The sequence below is a fragment of the Vespa crabro genome, chromosome 7 (assembly GCF_910589235.1).
Source record: "Vespa crabro chromosome 7, iyVesCrab1.2, whole genome shotgun sequence".
NCBI classification, from domain to species: Eukaryota; Metazoa; Arthropoda; class Insecta; order Hymenoptera; family Vespidae; genus Vespa; species Vespa crabro.
Window position 1 is genome coordinate 6,330,001 of NC_060961.1, and position 20,000 is coordinate 6,350,000.

The 20,000-nt window shown below is 31.0% G+C and overlaps 1 protein-coding gene and 1 long non-coding RNA gene across 4 annotated transcripts in view; one reads left to right on the plus strand and one right to left on the minus strand.

The window, feature by feature from the left end:
• LOC124425547 overlaps positions 1–113 on the plus strand; it is a 6,907-nt gene extending 6,794 nt beyond the window's left edge. Inside the window, exon 2 of the long non-coding RNA XR_006942528.1 lies at positions 1–113. This exon is cut by the window's left edge and continues 849 nt beyond it. This is a non-coding gene — a long non-coding RNA (uncharacterized LOC124425547).
• The window catches only part of LOC124425540 (neurexin-4), a 28,359-nt gene that overhangs the window by 3,801 nt on the left and 4,558 nt on the right, over positions 1–20,000 (minus strand). The window contains exons 2-26 of one of the 3 annotated variants that reach the window (XM_046966002.1): positions 11,418–11,749; positions 10,977–11,137; positions 10,773–10,876; positions 10,294–10,646; positions 10,035–10,203; positions 9,604–9,719; positions 9,137–9,243; positions 8,663–9,008; positions 8,256–8,533; positions 7,884–8,124; positions 7,579–7,809; positions 7,097–7,504; positions 6,795–6,998; positions 6,315–6,714; positions 6,001–6,248; positions 5,605–5,880; positions 5,317–5,516; positions 4,941–5,238; positions 4,692–4,842; positions 4,375–4,537; positions 4,143–4,296; positions 3,887–4,065; positions 3,096–3,528; positions 2,675–2,754; positions 1–1,560 (exon numbers count right to left, since the gene is read on the minus strand). The exon at positions 1–1,560 is cut by the window's left edge and continues 604 nt beyond it. In XM_046966002.1, the coding sequence (XP_046821958.1) occupies positions 1,030–1,560; positions 2,675–2,754; positions 3,096–3,528; positions 3,887–4,065; positions 4,143–4,296; positions 4,375–4,537; positions 4,692–4,842; positions 4,941–5,238; positions 5,317–5,516; positions 5,605–5,880; positions 6,001–6,248; positions 6,315–6,714; positions 6,795–6,998; positions 7,097–7,504; positions 7,579–7,809; positions 7,884–8,124; positions 8,256–8,533; positions 8,663–9,008; positions 9,137–9,243; positions 9,604–9,719; positions 10,035–10,203; positions 10,294–10,646; positions 10,773–10,876; positions 10,977–11,137; positions 11,418–11,736 (6,150 nt within the window). In that variant the 5' untranslated portion in view covers positions 11,737–11,749 and the 3' untranslated portion in view covers positions 1–1,029. Of the gene's footprint in view, positions 1,561–2,674; positions 2,755–3,095; positions 3,529–3,886; positions 4,066–4,142; positions 4,297–4,374; positions 4,610–4,691; positions 4,843–4,940; positions 5,239–5,316; positions 5,517–5,604; positions 5,881–6,000; positions 6,249–6,314; positions 6,715–6,794; positions 6,999–7,096; positions 7,505–7,578; positions 7,810–7,883; positions 8,125–8,255; positions 8,534–8,662; positions 9,009–9,136; positions 9,244–9,603; positions 9,720–10,034; positions 10,204–10,293; positions 10,647–10,772; positions 10,877–10,976; positions 11,138–11,417; positions 11,750–20,000 lie in introns of all 3 variants that reach the window. The other 2 variants (XM_046966001.1, XM_046966000.1) reach the window with 2 other exon arrangements.

The following is a 20,000-nucleotide window of genomic DNA, read 5'->3' on the forward strand; positions in this document are numbered from 1 at the left end:
TGTAAGTGGGCTCACATGTATATGTATATGTGTAACATAAATGTATATGGAGAAAACAAGCTGAAAAATGATCGAACGTCGGATCAATTTGACAAATACATGTATCAACTTTTTTTTCACCTTTTTCTTTTGTAATCTCGTGCGATTATGTTTCTAAGCAGGCAGTGTAGATAAAAAACCGTGCCATTAGTGTTGAATTATATGGAAATTGAATAATGAAATGAAAATTATAATGATAGCGATTAATATAATGACTTGTCTCCCCATATAAGTATAAAATTAAACGTTTTTTAATTTAAACGTTTTGAATTTTCGTGTGTATATATAGGTATGTATATATGTATGTATGTATACGTATATCAATTGGAAAATTATTATCATTGTTTCACGTTAATTATCAAATTAAACAATTCTAGTTTGTCTAATATTTTCGCTCATATATACCTGAATCTAGATAGAAAAATCTTGACAAAATTGTTTTATTGCAAGATCAAAGGATCGATCGTATATCGTTTCGTTGTCATAGTGCTTAAATTCTATAACGTTATTGTTACTACTATAATAATTATTATCATCATCATCGTCATTATATTATTATTTATCTATCTATCTATCTATTTATCTATTATTATTATTATTATTATTATTATTATTATTATTATTATTATTATTATTATTATTATTATTATTATTATTATTATCATTATTATTATTATTATTATTATTATTATTATTATTATTATTATTATTATTATTATTATTATTTATTGATACGCGAGAGGCACTAAGGGTTGTTAAATGCATTCAACGATCTCATCCTAAACGCAGTAGAACATACATTCTAAATCTCGTAACTTTTGCGATATGTATATTCTAGGCACTATAAGTTTCTCTTATTAATTTATATTTCTTTTCACATCTACATATATATATATATGTGTATATATATATATATATATATATATATATATATCTACGATAATATATATCTCTTTTAAAAAGTTCCTAAATTTTAAATGCGTAATTTATCTAAGTTTTGAACATATTATCGCGAGGATCGATCAATCTTGCTGTAACTCTTTCAAAACGAGCTCTTCCGTGTGGCTTTTTGAACGTAATGGGGACACTAAGATCTAAACTCATTGGTCGTTTTGGTGGATCCTTTTTAATAATAGTAGTAGTTTGTTCAATATTCGTATCAACATTATTAACAGTTGGTATACATTCTGTTTTAATTTCATTTATGCCAGTTACGGAAAAATTCGTTTGAAGAAGTCCCTTTTCTTCATTTAACAATGGATTATCGATCAAGGACATTCTCCGTGACGTATCTCTTACCGACTTCAAGAGGACCTCGTTCTCTTGACTATCATCCTTCCCTCCTTCTCCTTCTTCTTCTTCTTCTTCTTCTTCTTCTTCTTCCTCATTACCATCTTTTTTGTTGTCCTCATCCTGTTCTTCTTGATCATCTTCTTCCGTCAATTCAGTTTTCTCTTCATTATCCTCTTCTTCTTCTTCGCATTCTTCTAATTCTGGTTCTTCCCTTAGATCCTCCATTGACTATAAGAGAGAGAGAAAGAGAGAGAGAGAGAGAGAGAGAGAGAGAGAGAGAGAGAGAGAGAGAGAGAGAGAAAGAGAGAGAGAGGGAGAGATAGAGAGAGAGAGAGAGAAAGGAAAAAAGGAAAAAAAAATAAAAGATATATTAGAATAAAAATCGATAACACATCGCCGACTTATTATTATCTCTAAGAAAAGCTATTTGTAACTTTTTTTGTGAATTACATTATTCTAGAAACACTAAACTTACCAAACACAGTCTGAGTGTGATTAGTGTTTCGATTTTTTTTTTTTTTTTTTTTTTTTTTTAAATGTCTCTAGTCAAAATTTTAGAAAATTATCTATACAACTTTTTGTCTCTTGTTGTAATAGAAAATCTAATCTGGTCTACGAATTTTTATGTTGTGTCATTTTATACAGAGAAATTTATAATTTTTTTTTTCCTACGAAGACCATATTATGGTCTTGAGCATATCCGCAAATACTTGAATGAGATATTCTTAAATTCTTTGTATTATGTAATCAATTTTCTAAATTTATTTTTTTTTCTCTTTTACTAATGTTCTTTCTGGCCTACATATATATATATATATATATATGTATATATATATATATGTATATATGTATATGTATATATATATGTATATATATATATATATATATATATATATATATTTATATATATATAAAGTATATACATATGTTTATTTTAACATACCAGAATAATATTGTTGTGGTATTACTAGTGTTATAAATAGCTTTTCTTATACAAGTCGGTTTTTTATTGCACGCATTTTATTATATATTTGGCAGGGCAAAGTAGAAAGAGAAAAAGAAAGAGAGAGAGAGGGAGAGAAAGAGAGAGAGAGAGAGAGAGAGAGAGAGAGAGAGAGAAAGAGAGAGAGAGAGAGGGAAAGAGAGGGATTCAATAGAGAATATATAAAAAGTGATTTTTGGAATCTCTTTTTAGAAAATCTAAATCCTTGAATTGACTTGTTGAATTTATACCGATCAGAATGAAATAATTTTTGAAAGTAACATGCAAAAGCCATTCAGCAAGCCTTGTAAAAGCCTGACATGCATTTCTTATTGGAAACAAAAAAGAAAATATCTTTACGAATGGGTTTGGTTTCGGAGGTTTATTGACGATGCCTGTATTTACCCCTAGCAGCTCCTTTTTCTCTGGTTCCTCGTCTGCTGTTAAATAAAATTTTTATTAGAATTTTCGTTGAGATTAGATAGAGATAATGTTAATCCTTTGTATTATAATTATGTTTATAATTTATTCTTGGCCAACTTTTTTATTTTTAAATATATATATATAATTAATATAATATTATATTATTATTAATATACTACATTTACTATTACTATCCACAATATAATATAAAAGTATATAATGTAAATATGCCTATATTTTAATATAGACATATTAAAAGAATCTTAAAAAAACAAATAAATTATTGTTATTTATTTAACGATGATCTTATAATGCAAAGGATTAAAATAAATCATTAAGATCTAGATCCAGACATCACCTTTTATGTGAACCTTTTTATCATTCATCAATTCTTTAGGCTCTGTATTAGGCAGTGGTTTATATTCCTTAGCACTAGCTTTCATATGAGTACCATTTGGCCTTTTTTCATCATCAGTAATTTTAAAGCCAATAGTTTTTATACCAGTCGTCGTAACCAACGAATCAGTGTATTGTTGAGGTTGCCACCTTTGTGATCCCGAAGGACTCGGTGATTTACTAGCTACAGCTGCTGCACTTCGTCGACGTCTTCTATCCTTTCTTGCACTTCGCCATACTTCATAAATACATCCTATTACGGCACCGACAAACAAACAGCACAAAGCTATGAAAATATAGGTCCCAGCACCTTGTTCTTCTTGAGTCGCATCAGAGTATTGAGATTTGTAGAGAATCCTTTCTGGTGGATCTTCGGCCCATACTCCTTTAATTCCCTTGAAAAAAAAAAGAAAAAAAAAAAAAAATAGAAAAAAGAAAAGAAAAAACAAAAACAAATTTTAATTCTTAAAAGTAAAATTTTCTTATCCTAAAATGATAAAGAAATATCGAGCGTATTTGTTTTAATTATCATAATGTTGTTTGCAATCATTGTAAAAATTAATTTCATTCATTTTCATATTCTAATGTTAAATAATAAAAAAAAATTTTTTCTCACGAATTGGACTTTTTAAGTTCAGATGATAGCTTAAGATTAACCACAATAATGATTATTTCTCATGGATTTCTTTTTAAATGTCCTTGATATGTATAATGTATTTATAAATTAGATTTATATATGAATCATTCACTCACAACACTGTCGTTTCTTTGAGGCTCTAAACCCCGAGGTTGTGCATGAAAAACAGCACATTGTGCACTCCTGACGCCAGCCGGTATCGTTGCTCTTACAGTTTCACTTCCTTGTTTAGTAAATAACATGTATTCTTCGAGTGGTTTCATTATAGGTCCGCCATTGATTGAGATAACAACGTCTTCAAGAGAAGAGATAAAATGTTTTAATAATTTTTAACATTTATATTAAATCATTCATATTTAGAATCATAATTACTGCTGAGGCAACCAGTGTATCCTTTGTAAGCAGAAAATCGAGAATCTGTAGTATTCAATCCACCAATTTGAATTTCAGTCGAACCTGGAGTATCATAGTAATCGCCTAAACTGAGTATTGGAATTGGTAAGAGTTGTACATGTTCACGATCGATCTGTTATCATTTATAATAACAATAATTATATTAGTTTATAGATTTAATAAATTAAATACGTGCGTTTCATTGACCCACCAAAAGCATCGTCGTGTTATTTTCTCGTACATAATAAACGCTATGCCTAGCTCCATTCAAGAAGTTTCTATCGTTGAGACGTACACCATAAGCTATGCCTTCGGTATCCTCTTCGAAAATGAGCTGACCCTCCGACGTTAAGGCCACGAGTAGGTAATAGCTTCTTCTGAAAAAAAGTTTTTCGAAAGACATCCCGGATTCCAGATGTCGACAATCTCTTGATGCAATCTCTTCGCTCCGTTATGGAAAGAAAAGAGGTATCTCTACGTAGCGAGAAAAACATTTATGTTTTATTACAAGGGTCTTAGAGGTTTTACTTGTTTTCTGTTTGCAAGAGCAACAATGCCGTTGTTCGCTGCCGTAGTTCGTTCGTTGAAAAAGCTAGTTGTACTTTCACTTGCTTCACTTCTCCCTCGAGATCGAATTCACGTTGAAGTACACTCTCACCACTGAAATCGGCACCTTTCTCTATTATATCGATATAAAAAAATTTTAATAAATTAATTATAAATACATATACTTAATCATATTTATAAAACATTCACAATTATCTATGATGGTCTTACCATCGGCACAGTGTTCACCAAAATAAGACGTCAATTCGCAATTGCAAAAGGATTCTTGCCTTCCAAAATCTTCTGTGCATATACCCAAGTTTTTACAAGGCATAGCGTCACATTTCATTTGACAATTCGGAAGGACACCTTTGCTACCCTCGTGATTGGCTTCACTGGCTAAGTTTGGTAAATCCACGTGATACTCGCCAATCATCAATCCTCGAAGACATCCTACGTATCCTTGTGTAAGATTACCTTCCTTTCCGACTCTTAGAAGATCGTCTGGATCAAAACCACCTAAATTCATCTGGCAGAAAAATAATTATTAATCGTTTTAGGAACAATAAATAAATGAGTAATTTTGAGCGATATAAAGCATAGATACTTGGAAATAATCTGTTGGTGGTGCAGGTGGTCTTTGAGGTGCTAACACTTCCTTTTCAGGATTAATCCAAGGTTTATTAGAATAAGAATCTAAAAGTATAGGAGTTGCATTCAATGTAACATTATAGTCATTCACATGAAGGGTCGTAGATTTTTCTCCATGAATGATGGCTATCTGTACTGATATTCCCGTGTTAACACCTGTTAAAACAAAAAAAAAAACAAAAACAATCATTTTTATAAGTAAATAGTATATTGTAATATATAAAGATATCAAAAGGATACGTGCCTGAGTGTTGCACAGTAATATTTTTAATTTCATTCCCTGCATTGAAGAGATACACGATACTAGTACCATTCGAGATGTAAAGATGCACAAAGTTGTTTAAGTGATCATTAGCATAAAGTATCAGTGAGTGAGTATCGTAAGTTCTTAGATTGATTAATATGTTTCGTTCGAACATACTCTTCAACAATATCTTTTCTCCATTGTCATCCGAACCAAAATAATTTTTTTTTAGAAAAGCACCCGGTGAGGTAAACGTTAAAGCTTTATTGTTGATATCTGTTAAAAATATTAACTGTTTATCATATAAAATAATAAATGTATTTTTAATTAACTTAGCTAACCAATTAACTAACTTTTAACTAAATATTACATTAATTTATATTAAAAAAAATTTACTTGTCTCACAGAAAGTTCCCAGATGAGCCCATCTGTTCTCACAAACGCATTCAAAATTACTCCAAAGTTCGACACACCTTGCACCGTTTTGACACTTGTTAGGTTGACAAGAAGGTTTGCAATCTTTAATAATTTCGGAAAGGTGTACCGACATGTAACTATGGATATCCAATATTTCACCATTTACAACAAGACCACGGAAACATCCAATTAATCCTTGTCTAACCGATGAAGTTTTCAAATGTTCTCTGTGATAAATAAATCGTTAGATCTTTCTAATAAAAATGTTTAATACTGATCGATCTACTACTTACGCTGTAGCACCACCGATGAACATGGAACCCTCAAATGGACCAAATTCTTCTTCAGGCAACAAATCAACCATTGCGTAATCAGTGTTAATCATAAATCTAACATGGTAATCATTATAATCGATCCAAATCTTCTGCCACTCTCCGTTATTTAATTTTCGTTGGCTGTTTACTTCCAAATCCCGAATAGTTCCAGTATTGAGAGTAAAGTTAAATGTTAATCGATATTCTGATGTCAATGCTACCATGAACGATGGATAATTACTTCTGATTGGTGGTTGATAAAGAAGTATAGCTTTTTCTCCTGTTGTACGAAAGCTAAAAGCTATATCACCTTTTCGCCAACCTGGCACTTCAATATAGGATTGTGAGGTCGTAAAAGTTACAACGTATTTCTGTGTGTCTAAAGAAAATGAAAAAAATATTAATTTTGACGATCGATTTTACAATTATTTTCAAGTAATGTTAATTTTATTTACATACTTGTCTCGACACATTCCAATGGTCCTAAAGTTATGCGACCTTGAGCATCCTCTTCGAGATCTCTTTGTTGTAAAAATACCATACCAGTGATACCTAATGCATCTGGAGTCTCGTAATAACCTTCATCGGAGAGCCATTTTCCAGCACTTCCAGATGACACATCACAGTTACAACTCAAATTGCTACTGACACAGGTTCTATTCACTGTAAAGTAATGAAGAGATAAAAATAATTATTTTGAATTTTCTTTAGGCTGTCTTTTTTAATCAGTTTGAAAGTTATTAATGATTTAAGAAACTTACTGCCACATGGACAAGAGCCTCTGTTAACATTTCCAATATAATCAACTGTTGTTCCTTTTGAACCAAGAAACCAGGTTGCACTATGAAGTTCCAAGGGTGCTTTGTAACAATCATACTTCACATATTGACTACAGTAAAGGGAATGAGAGATCAGTTCTTGAAGCATCTCTGGAGTAAATTGTCTGTATTTAATACTAAATGAAAAATCTGATTCGGCGATGGATCTGACGTCGACTTGGGATGGTAAATTATGTTCTACGATCGTCTTGGTTGAGTCTTCGATAGATTGAAATTCACATTTTACTGAAGCAGGTGGAAATCTTCCATTTCCATCGATGTCAATTGTATAAACGTCATCTTGAGTGTACCCCAACAGCGCTAATTCTTCACATGTTTTTTTATTATCTGCTGCAATGTAAATTAATGATCACGATTATTTCAAATTGTTATAATTTTGTTTTAAATAGGACAGGGACGCTTACCAAAATGACAATTCTTTCCAATATACCCAGTGTTCGTACAATCACAAGTTATCCGATCTTCTTTCACAGAACATTTACCACCGTGTTCGCAAGTGTTTGGTCTTTTACATGGATCAACGAATTGGCAATTATCTAAAGCTACTTCACCGACAACTTTTTTAGTATTTATGATGTATCTAGGCTCTATCTTCTGCCCATTTACCTGAATATCTCGCATACAACCTACCAAACCTGATTACAAAATGTATCAACTTGTTAATCATTTAACTTTTATTTCTTAGATATTATTAAAAAAATTGACATACCAGCGTTACCCTTGCCACTTCCAATGATTACCTTGTCACCTAATTCAAAAGTCATAGCAAAAAGCTTGCTCTGTTTATTTCTATAATCAATTAGAATGTTTAGCTCGCCCTTTGTATAATTTAGTTCTACAGCATGCCAGGAAGTATTGTAAGTTGGGAATTTAATAGCAGTTGATACTGTAATATTTTCTATTGAGACGGGTATTAGTTGAAAACGTATTTCGTCGTTAACCAAACGAAGCTAAAAAAAAAATAAGAAACCAGAAAAAGAAAAAGGAACAATGAGTAAATTTTTGACAAAAATTAGGTCAATATACCATATACATTTTTATGATCGATAAAGATCATTATTCATTGAATGGATCTTATTACCTCCCAATAACCAAGTCCACGATTACTCTTTACGTCTCCTGATGCAACCACTGCAATTGGTTTGGAACTTTTAAAATCAAAGTTGAGTTTAAGAGAATCCGTTTTCTCAATAGGCCACCAAATGTGACTTCCTGCGAAAGGGTACGTAATGGGAATGACCTCGACGTCGGCCTCGTAATACTCTGGTTCTAGCACACCGATATAATGAACCATAGGATTAGATCGTTTTAGTTCGTAGATGATTGACTTGTCGTTGAAGAATACGTATTTTAATGATCCTAAAAAATAATTTTGTTCGTTTATCTTAATCACTTTTTAATAGAGATAAAAAAAAAAAGAAAGAAAATCCACTTTAAATTAAAACTCTTAGTCAATAAATTATATATGATCAAGATGTTGGAACGAACCTACAAAATTATTATGCGACACCAAACCCTTTTTCTTATGTAATTCTGGTCCACCACCAATATATATCTCAGGATCTATAATCATATTATAATTTTCCCCAGGTATCTCGAGTACTTTAATTTCCTCGTCTAAACTCACAAATATCAATGAACCATTGTGGAAGATAGTTAAATTGTTCCAATGATCGGAGGTTACATAATCGCCAAGAACCGTAGCAATTTTGGAATCATGACCGAAATCTAATTCAACGTAAACCGAACCGTTCATGATGGATGCTGCTACGTAATGAGGTGTACCATCAATCTCACCAGATGCATAAAATAATGCTGAATCGTCGAACTTTGTCTAAAAGATTGATCGACAATTCAAATCACAATGTTAATAGCTACTTGAAAGTATTTTAGAAGAGTAAGTTTAGATCTCTCATCAAATTCTGATGCACGGATAGATATTTCTACTGTCATTTTTTTTACCTTGAAAGCCAAGCTGATCTTGTTCACCGAGGAATGGACACGGTCTTTCCAATCGTAAACTCGAAAGGACACGTACGATGATCCCCTCAATGTTAAAATCGTGGCGGCTGAAAAATGATTTTACAATTCGAAGTCCATTAGCTCCTAGTATCAAAGGGATCAAAGAATCCTTTGATTGCTTTTCAAAAGACGACGTTTGACGAATCGTCTTTATCTCAGTTTTTAAAACGTCAAATCCGTCGTACGTGTACGTAATAAAAAGATAGTACTAACTTATGGTTAGGGCATACGAAGCTATACTAATCTTATATATATACATATATATATATATATATATATATATATATATATATATATATACATATATATATATATAAATATATATAAAACTCATACATCTTAATGGTAGTAATAATAATAATAATAATAATAGCTTATCTCAACAATATGTTTCTTTTGTTACATACTGTAGACATCACAACGTTCGCCTTCATATTTCGTTCCAAAGCAGTCACATGTCAGGCTATTATAATGATTGACGCATTGATCGGGCATGAAGCAAAGATTTTCCCTTGTCCAGCACCTGAAGTACGATTGGATATATGATTTATTTTTAAGAAATCAATTGGATCGGATCAGTGACTCTCTATAAACTATTGTATTATCATTTCAGAATTTTTATTACAATCACCTTAGAATTTGCCTGTTAATTGATATATCATGTTATTCGTTTAATCAACGCATCTTATTCTTTTTTCGAAGGATATTACAAATTTGGGTTATAGAGAGTCCCTCTAAACATTAGAGATGCAGTGGGATTATATTATGGTTGCTGTGGGAATGTATTATAAATGCTTATCACGAATTCAAAGGGTCAAATAATAGGAAGGTTACGTACTTGTCTATGCAACCCTCCTTAACATTTTCATGCTTGGTTGCGATCAATGGTAGAATAGGCAACAGGTCGCTTGCTGACTTGCCGGAACTAAGGACCATATCTCTGATGCAGCCGACAAAAGATTCTATGATGTATTTAACACCATGTAGACGTTCCTCTGAGCTTAATCCTAATCAAAGTAAAATAATATTGTACTATTAAGATTGAACGCGCAAATAGTAAAATGAAAAAAAAATATTTTGCTTTCATTGGGTTTTACCTCCAATAAGAACGACAGATGCCAATTCCTCGGAAACGCCATAATTGACGACACGTTCAAGAACTTCTAGGCTAGTTTCCGATTGCTTTTCGTCTACTCTTGCGATAAGCTTTGCTCCGTGAACATCGATTCTAACCAGAACACTGTGCCACTCGTCTCTGTTAAGTCCTTCGCCAACCGTCAAACTCGTTGATTTTTTTCCGAATACGTGTACTACCTTCAACTGGCCTTTTTCAACGATCACGTAAAGAGCATAAGGTTCTAAACTCTCTGGACGATCTTTCACGCTGTGATAGACGAGTAAACCGTGTGGTAATTTAGTTCGAAATTTGAATGATATCTCACGGCATAATCTGTGACGATAGGAGACGTTTATTTGGGCTTGCTTTATTATCCATTTCCTTTTTATTTATTTAATTTTTATTTATTTATTTAGTTTTTTTTTTTTCTATTAAGACTATATAAAGACTTTGTCATACCTCAATTGAAAGGTCTTTATACCACTGCCATCGAGTTGTATGAAAGTGTTACTTTGTGCGAACATGAACGTCTTCTCGTATCCTGATTCCATGAACGTCAATTCCTTTTAATCCGGGAAAAAAGAAAATCGGTCGTACGGGGCTAGCTTTATCATCTCATCAATGTGAGGAGAGTGGTTGAGACGAGTCTGAGATTTTCCTCACCTTTCCTCGTTTCTCCTTTGGTACTGGTGGTCTCGTTGGTTGGGGTGGCGCGAACGTTGGCCTAGGAGTACTTGATGTGGTTGTGGGTGATGTACTGCTCGTCGGAATACTCGTTGTCACAAATACGCTGCCTTTTGTTACCAAGTAAGGGGGTAGCGTGTCTAACAATCATTTTATGTTATGACAGTGTATTATCAATCTACGCCAGCTTGTGATAGTACGCAGTTCATATTTAACTTCATTTAATATGATTTTCATTTTGTGAATTAATTGTTTGGAATTTGTCTTAATTAGTCACAACAGATTATTTATCTTTCGTTTAAAAGTTTAATTATGTCTCCAAGAAATATTTTTTCACGGCGGATATTTTTGCCAGTTAACTATTTAATAAACAAATAAATCATTTTTATAATAAATATAGTTTATTAAAATAATACTCACGATCAGGACCACCGATACAATAGTGAAGACATTCAGCTTCAGAGTTGAATCTATTTTCATTCCCTAAACAACCACCATAAGGAAATGTCTTGCACTTCCCATCGGTTTTATGAAAAGACCATTTATGTACGTAATGCTTGCAAGGTCCTTGATCCTGTTTCACAAGGCATCTCTCTGGTATTGGTTTCTTCGTTGTAGTGATTGCTATTGTTTCCTCGATCGATTCTGATTCCGAGGAGACTGTGAGATTCGCTGGAACCTCTCCAAGGATGTTCAGCAAGACAAGGATCCCGAAGATCCTCTTCTCGCGTCTGGTCATCCTTCTTCATTCGCTAAAATCGATTCCATGTATGTAAGCTTTTTATGTCTTATTTATTATTGCAATAGTCAATATTTTTTATTCTTTCTTTCTTCTTTTTCTTTTTTAATTTTTTCTTATTGATTTTTAATGGAACGATCGATATTTATTTGTCAAACTATTTGACATTTTTTTATTGAAATATTCGAATATTTGTATATGTTTATATATATATATATATTTTTTAATTTTAATTTATTGATCTTTAATGGAAAATTTATTTGTTATATATATTGATATTTATTATTGGAATATTCGAGGTTTTTAGTAATTTTGTTAGTTTTATTTTTTGAATTAGATTAATGTATAATTAAAATTTATGATTTTCATGTATTCATATATATATATTTTTTTTTAATAATCATGATATATATATATATATATATATATATATATATATATATATCATGGTTATTATTTAGAAATAGCAATTCTTTTAATTCTATCTTTTATTTTTCTTTTAACGTTTAGAATCGATCTCACGTTCTTGCATGGAACAAAGCTTTTAAAATTCAGAACACACCAACGCGCCTACGCATCTTTCCATAAAGCGCTTAAAATCTTCATCCTTCCGGTATATCTCGCATTGGTTAAAACCCATCTCGATATGCTATTGTAGATGCATTTTTACGATTGCGACAGTCGCTTTTGGATTTACGACTTCCGTTTTGTTTATCAGGTACATAATACACAAGCATCACGTTGTTCATAAATTATATAACTCTTGTTATATATCTATTGTTATTTTCAATTTAAAGTTACAAAATCATAAATTCTTACGAACAAGTTATTTCAAAAGTTATCCCCACTTGTGCCTGATTGTATGAAATAAAAAAATTTTTTTTATAAGAACTCTCAATGGCAAAAATATGGCGTCAATTTGTGATATTTGTCAAATTGAATTTTTCGATATTGTAAATTTCAATAAATAATATGGGGTGAGCTAAAAGTTTCTAGGTGATTTTAAAAATTTATTACTCCTTTTCGAGATTTTTTAGGACCTATATATTTTTATTGACAAATCGTAAAACTGGCAAGTCTAGGAATTTTCGTTCTGATCTCAAAAAAATATAATTTGAAATAATTTCGTAGCACGGATAATATTCATAACGAATAATTAAACTTTTTCTTTATGAATTCTTTTTTTTCTGTTTCTTCATTATAAACAATATTTAGAACAAATATCTTTTTTAGATTTTACTCGTGCACTTATCATATTTAAAAAGCATTACTATTGAACATTCGAGAAACTCTTTATATCTTTTTCAAGAAATATAGAGGGCAAATATTCCGAAATATCAAAGATTTATGAAGAGAAAAATCAAAGATTTATGTAAAATTAATAAAACAAATGGAGAAAGAAGAGAAAAAAAAATAAAATTCAGTTCTTTCGTCCTCTCTGGATGAATAATCGTGCGTGAGTCAAAGTCTCACACAATGAACGATTCTACGAGGTCAATTGAATTGGATCGTCGAAGTAGAGCTCTCTCTCTCTCTCTCTCTCTCTCTCTCTCTCTCTCTCTCTCTCTCTCTCTCTCCCTGTCTATCTCTGTCTATCTCTGTCGCTCTGTCTATCTCTGTCGCTCTGTCTCTCTCTGTCGCTCTCTGTCTTTCTCTCTCTCTCTCTCTCTCTCTCTCTCTCTCTCTCTCTCTCTCTCTCTCTCTCTCTCTCTGACTCGTCTTATATACAATAGAAATAAATTTCGGTCCTTCGTATCTACTTCCGACCTGGTATCGTAATATCAACGATTCTTCCTGGAAGATAAATAGGATGAATCGACTTATACATACGAATGTATACTTGCACATGAATTATTTGTAATATTCAGTTCAACGTAAAACTCGTCTTCATCGTTGTTTTATATCTTCCTTTCGTCAAATTTCAAGGTAAGAATTATTTTACAGAGTCTCATTGAACTGATGAATTCTAAAATTGAAACGTATATATATATATATATATATATGTACACATATTCTTTGCACATGTATGTGTACGTATGCGTGCAAGTATGTGCACCTATATTTATATATGTGTGTGTATGTATATAAATATATATTATATCATATATTATATATTTATATATTTACGTATATATGTATGTATGTATTGACAGACACGAATATATATCTGAGAACCTTGAAAGATATAATGTGTTATCAAGAAGAAGAAATAAGCTAAAAAACAAAAAAATTTATAGTGATCGTTTATCATACTTTACTGTCAAATTTGAAACAATGTCATTGATTTCTAATTATTGTAAAAATTTCTTTTATAATACATTTCTTTTTCGTATTTTTTTAATTTGATTAGAACGATCAAAGCTTAGAGATTTTTCTTTTAGAGGGCTAATTGAGATTGAGAATGTTCTTTTTTTTTTCAGGAATATAAGACTATTAAGTTTCAAAAAAGAAAAAAAAAAAGAAAAAAAAAAGGAAAAGAAAAGAGAAAAGAAAGATTTAGCTTCTCCGTTGGGATCTTAGAACCGATAAGTGTATATCGTCGTCCATAATATCGTAGAAAATGACGGAAACGATCGTTCAAGCGCAATCAAGACAACTACCAGAGTGATCTTCGACATTTCTATGTAAGAAGATTGTATTAAGTTGATATATATACTTGAGTTTGATTATTAGATTCCTATAAATCCGATGATCATTCAATTTTTTTTACATTTACGTAGATCAAAATTCACGAATTAACAAATCCATTAATATTTCATAATAGCTATTAGAAAAGTACTAACAGAGAAAATATCTGAAGCAAGTCGGTCTTCTTCAGAAAATCTTCGGTATAATTTAACTCAGCGATATGTCAGGAATTATTGCAATCTGGAAATCTTACTGTTTCTTTTTTTTTTTTTTTTTTTTTTTATAAATATAACAATAAAATATATAAAAACCAATAAATATCGTTTATATATGAAACGAGTTATCTACTCGTTGACAAAACATGTAACATAAACGAAAACATTTAAATTTTATGGCGGAGGAAAGAGCACTGGTGTCAAAGTATTAGACAATAAAAGAGAGAAAAAGAGCGAGAGAGAGAGAGAGAGAGAGAGAGAGAGAGAGAGAGAGAGAGCAAGTTCCAACGGCAATTTCAATTAAATCACATTAAACTCAATCTAATTTCATCAGAGCGAAATCAACGTCGATGGTATATAAGGGCTCAGGGTGTTTCAAGGAGTGAACTGTGGGAAGGGGAGGGAGAGTTAGAAGAATAATTAGTGAGAGGGAAAAAGAGAGAGAAAGAGAGTAACTCTCGGATAATAAGAAATCGTAAAAAAAAGAAAAAAAAAATGCAAGAAAAAAGGAAAGAAAGATTTAAATCGTGACATCGATCATGAGATCTCGAAACACCTTAGAAGTGTTGCATCAAGGATATATAGTTTGTTCACAACAGTCTCGGTCACTTGATGCACAAATCTGCGTACCTTCGTGCGCCGTGGTCCAAATGAGATCGCGCCTTGTCGTTCAACAGCAGAACAGCAATAATAGCAGTAGCAATAGCAATAACAGTAGCAGTAGCAGTAGCAGCTGAATCAGTAGCAGCAACAGCAAGAGGGGTAACAAGTAGTAATAGTAATAGTAGTAATAGTAGCAGTTAGCAGTAGTAGTGGTAGTAGCAGTTAGCAGTAGTAGTAGTAGCAGCTAACAGTAGTAGTAATAGCAGTTAGCAGTAGTAGTAGTAGTAATAGTAGTAGTAGTAATAGTAGTAGTAGTAGTAGTAGTAGTAATAGTAGTTGTGGTAGTAATAGTAATAGTAGTAGTAGTAGTAATAGTAGTAGTAGTAGTAGTAACAGGGCAACAGGATGTGACGTCAGGAGGCCCCCGACAAGCACCGACGTTCGACTCTGCCGGCTGCCAGTCAATTGTCTTCTTCTGTCACACTGATGTACACCATTAAAGGAATCCTGCATCGACGAAGGTGTACACGAGCGTGCAATACGGGGGAAGAGAGAGAGAAAGAGAAAAAGAGAGAGAGAGAAAGATCTACTGTATAATATATACTCCGATCTTCGATTTAGTATGTATTTTTCTTCGATTTAGAATATATGTATATATTTATATACGTATATTTGTTTATATACTTTAATAAATGTACGTAAAATTAATTTGTTGAGTATAAACATTTTGATTATGTATGTACGAGTACGTATGAGTCTTTTTTTTCTTTTCTTTTTTTTTCTTTTGAACAATATATATTATTATAAGTGTATATATATATATATATATATATATATATATATATATATATAAACATAAATATAGTCTTATTTTTATATATGCATGTATGCATGTTTTTATATCAATATTGGTATATGCAATTTGGAATATTATATACTTTATATTGTCTTAAGTATATATATATATATATATATATATATATATATATATATATATATATATAAATTGACTTATGTACATGTAGATTATTAATGTATACATTTACGTATGTCCCGTATGTATGTGAATACGTGCGCGCGCGTGTTCGCACGTACACGCTACGTACGACACCTCCACCACCTCGAACGAAGCTTCTACCACTTATATCTCCTCCTCTTCTTCTTCCTCTTTTGCCTTCTCCTCCTCTTTCACCTCCTCCTCCACCACCTTCTCCACCTCCTCCTCCTGCTCCTCCTCTTCCTCTACTTCCAGCAACGCCAACAGCAGTAGCAGCAAGTAGACACTAATTTATTAATGCCACTCTCTGACCGCTACTCCTCTCCACGGTTACTCATCACGGTTTATTGACTTTCATTGCGATCTCGTCTCGCACGACGCGAACCTTCCTTTCGTCCTTTTCCACCCCCATTCGTATTCTGTCTTCTTCGTTTTCTTTCTTTTCCTATTTTTATTTTCTTCTTCTTCTTCTTCTTCTTCTTCTTCTATTGCTATTTCTATTTCTATTTCTACTTCTTCTACTTCTTACTTCTACTTCATCTTCTTCTAATTGTATTATCCTTATCTTTTTGTATATGTGTGCGTATGTGTGTATTTTTTTTTCTTTTCTTTTCTTTTCTTCCGGTCCTTTTCTCTTATTAAATCCTTATTAATTTTTAGATTAGTAAGAAAATGTTAATAATTATTGTTACTTGTTAGTTACTCCTTATCAACCTCTTTTTTTTTTTTATTATTATTTCCATCATTTATCTATCTATCTACCTTTCTTTCTTTTTTTCTTTTTTTTTTCCTTCTTTTTTATACCTCAGAATTTCAATGAATTTCTCTTCTGGTCTCTTGTTTTAATTTTTCTCACGCATAAAGAGATATTAGAATTTATTTCTATGTGTACCGTTCGTTTGATTTTGTTTTTTTTTATTTTCTTTTCTTTATATTTATTTATTTATTTATTTATTTATTTGTTTTTTTTTCGTACTTTTTCTTTTTCTTTTTCTGATATTAGAAGATCACCCTGCAAGCAGATAAGCGAAAAATCAGCTTACTATTTTTTTTTTTGTTCTTCATCATATTATGTAATTTTACTTTGATATTTTCTGTTTATAATGAAATTTTCTATTGAACGTATACGTCTTTGTTTGTTTCAAAGTTTATAATGAAATTATTTAATTATAATAAAATTACGAGGATGGGGGAAAAAGTTCGTAGATGTTTCCGAAAGTTTTTAAGCGATTTAAAGATCAATTATCTCTTATTTCTTTTTTTTTTTTTACGAGACCCTCTTCCAGACACGTAATTTGACAACAAGCTAGGCTTTGATATAATTTACGATATAAATAGAGAAAGAACAATTAGAATAAAAATATCTCGATAAATAGTAATCGATCGATAGTTTTAAAATTATCTAGGAACTTTTGGAATCATACTTTACATAGAAGATAGTGAAAAACGAGAAAAGAAATGTTTTCTTTTAAAGAAAAACCCTTCGCTGAGAAAATATATTTTGAAATTGCGCTATAGTATTTGAAATAGAAAAAAATAAATAAATAAAAATGACCATCGACGATCTATAGAGAATAAATTTTCTTTCAATTGTTCGTTTCTATTTATATTGCTCCTCGACCGCATATTCCATTACTATTTTAGTGCGACGAGAAATAGACGACAATAGTGTGTGGAACAACCTGTTACTTACTCCTCGTTCGCTTGATCGTGAAATTTAGTCCTCGCGAATAAGAACGAGCAAGGCGAGTCATACCAACGAGTGCTCTCGTAATTACGACAGGCGTAACAATTGCAAAGCGTGTAGCCAAGTGAATGGTCGTTTTTCAACATAAAAAGCAAAGAAAAAGAAAGAAAAAAAAAAAAGGAAGAAAGACAGAAAAAAGAGAAAAAAGAAAAAAGACGCACGTACGTACTAACCTACATACATACGTATGTATATTCATGCATACGTAAATAACATAGTTACAGAAGTCCATCGATCCATATTAAAAAATGCTTTTTAATCATTATTACGAAAAGGCTTAGAGAATACGTGTGTCTTCGTTCATTTTGCTCGTTAATGAGGATCCATTGTTACAGATTTTAGTTAACGCCTGTTTCGTATTAGAATCTTTTTTCTTTTTTTCTTTCTTTTTTTCTTTTCTTTTTTTCTTTTCTTTTTTTTTTTTTTTTTTTAAATACGATTATAAATTATCGTCTTCGTCGTCTTCGTCGTCGTCGTCGTTGTCGTCGTCGTTCTCAACAACTAAATACGAAGGTCGAGTATAAGAGAACTATGGATCTCTTCTAACGAGCTTTGAACAAAAGGAACGTAAGTATACGAGGCCAATTGCTGAAAGACTGATCTGAAAAATATCTGTGGTGCAGCTTTTTCTTACGTAATATTATGTTCTTCGAATTTCGTCATTAATGGAATTACGATTTTTTTTCTTTTCTATTTCCTTTTTCTCTTTTTTCTTATTTTTTTTTTTTCTTTTACATCACGAAGATTAGCGCTCGAGTAATTAAGATCCATCGTTGCGTAATCGATCCAATGATTTCAACGAATATGTGTCTTCCGAGTATGTTCAATGAAAAAAAGAACGAGATAAACTGTTGAGTATGTATCAATCTTTTCGTTTTTTTTTTATACTTTTATTTTTCTCGATAAATCAATTTTATCAGTAACATGAACACATTGGCAGACATTAATCAAACTTTCATCCGTTTCTTTTCCTTTTTTTCTTCTTTTTTCCTTTCATATTTTCTTTAACAAATTTTTCTACGAGCGATATAAATTATTGTATGTATAATATAATGTTATAATATAATAATTTAGTAAAATGTAGTATATATATGTGTATTTAGAAAAATTTAGTATGATATAAGTATATAACGTTACATACTATAGTATACTAAATTATTATATATATATATATATATATATATATATACATATATTAGAGTACTTAATTATCATATATAAAAATATTTAATAAACAGTGTAATATATAAAATGATTATGTTAAAAAGAAAAAAATTATATATTTTATATTATATTATTATTAATAATAAATAATAATTATATATATATATATATATATATATATATATGTATGTATAAGATCAACAAAAATTTTGTAGACAAATATAATAATAAATCATTAAAGATAAATTATTTAATAATGTAATTTCATTATTTTTTTTTTTTACTTCGTCATAGGTTAGTCGAATCGATAAGTTAGAACGACCGTACGCAGGTGCGTTCTCATATACACATTTTACTCCTCGTTAAACAGTATGTGATGTATATATATGTACATATGTTTGCACAACATATGTGTTTAATAAGTCACATAGCATATGGTATAATTTTCTACATCCACGCATATATAGGGTGGGGCCAAAATCTCCTAACCGATATTAAAAATGAATTATTACTTTTTTTCAGTTTTAGAGAAATTCTTTCTTCTTTTCTTCTCAAATCGTAAAACTACAAGCTCTAACTCGTGAAGCTACAACTCTAATTACAAGTCTAACGAATAATCTTTAAAAAGTTTTAATCAATTTTTAAAATTATCTAAGAACGTATGATCCATCCTCTATACTTATTCCATATGTGGATGTTTCAAATTTGCAAATTGAAGCGATAAATTTGAATACCGTATTCATTCATACACATTAAACGCTCATTATTTTAAGTATGTTTTATCGATTACTACTTGCTTTGGTTGCTCACTGATCTTATCTCCGACTAATCGACCTTCTCTTCCGTATGAATTATTATCAAAGTTTTTATATCAGTTATGATTTTGCTCGTTTTTTTTTTCTTTCTTCCT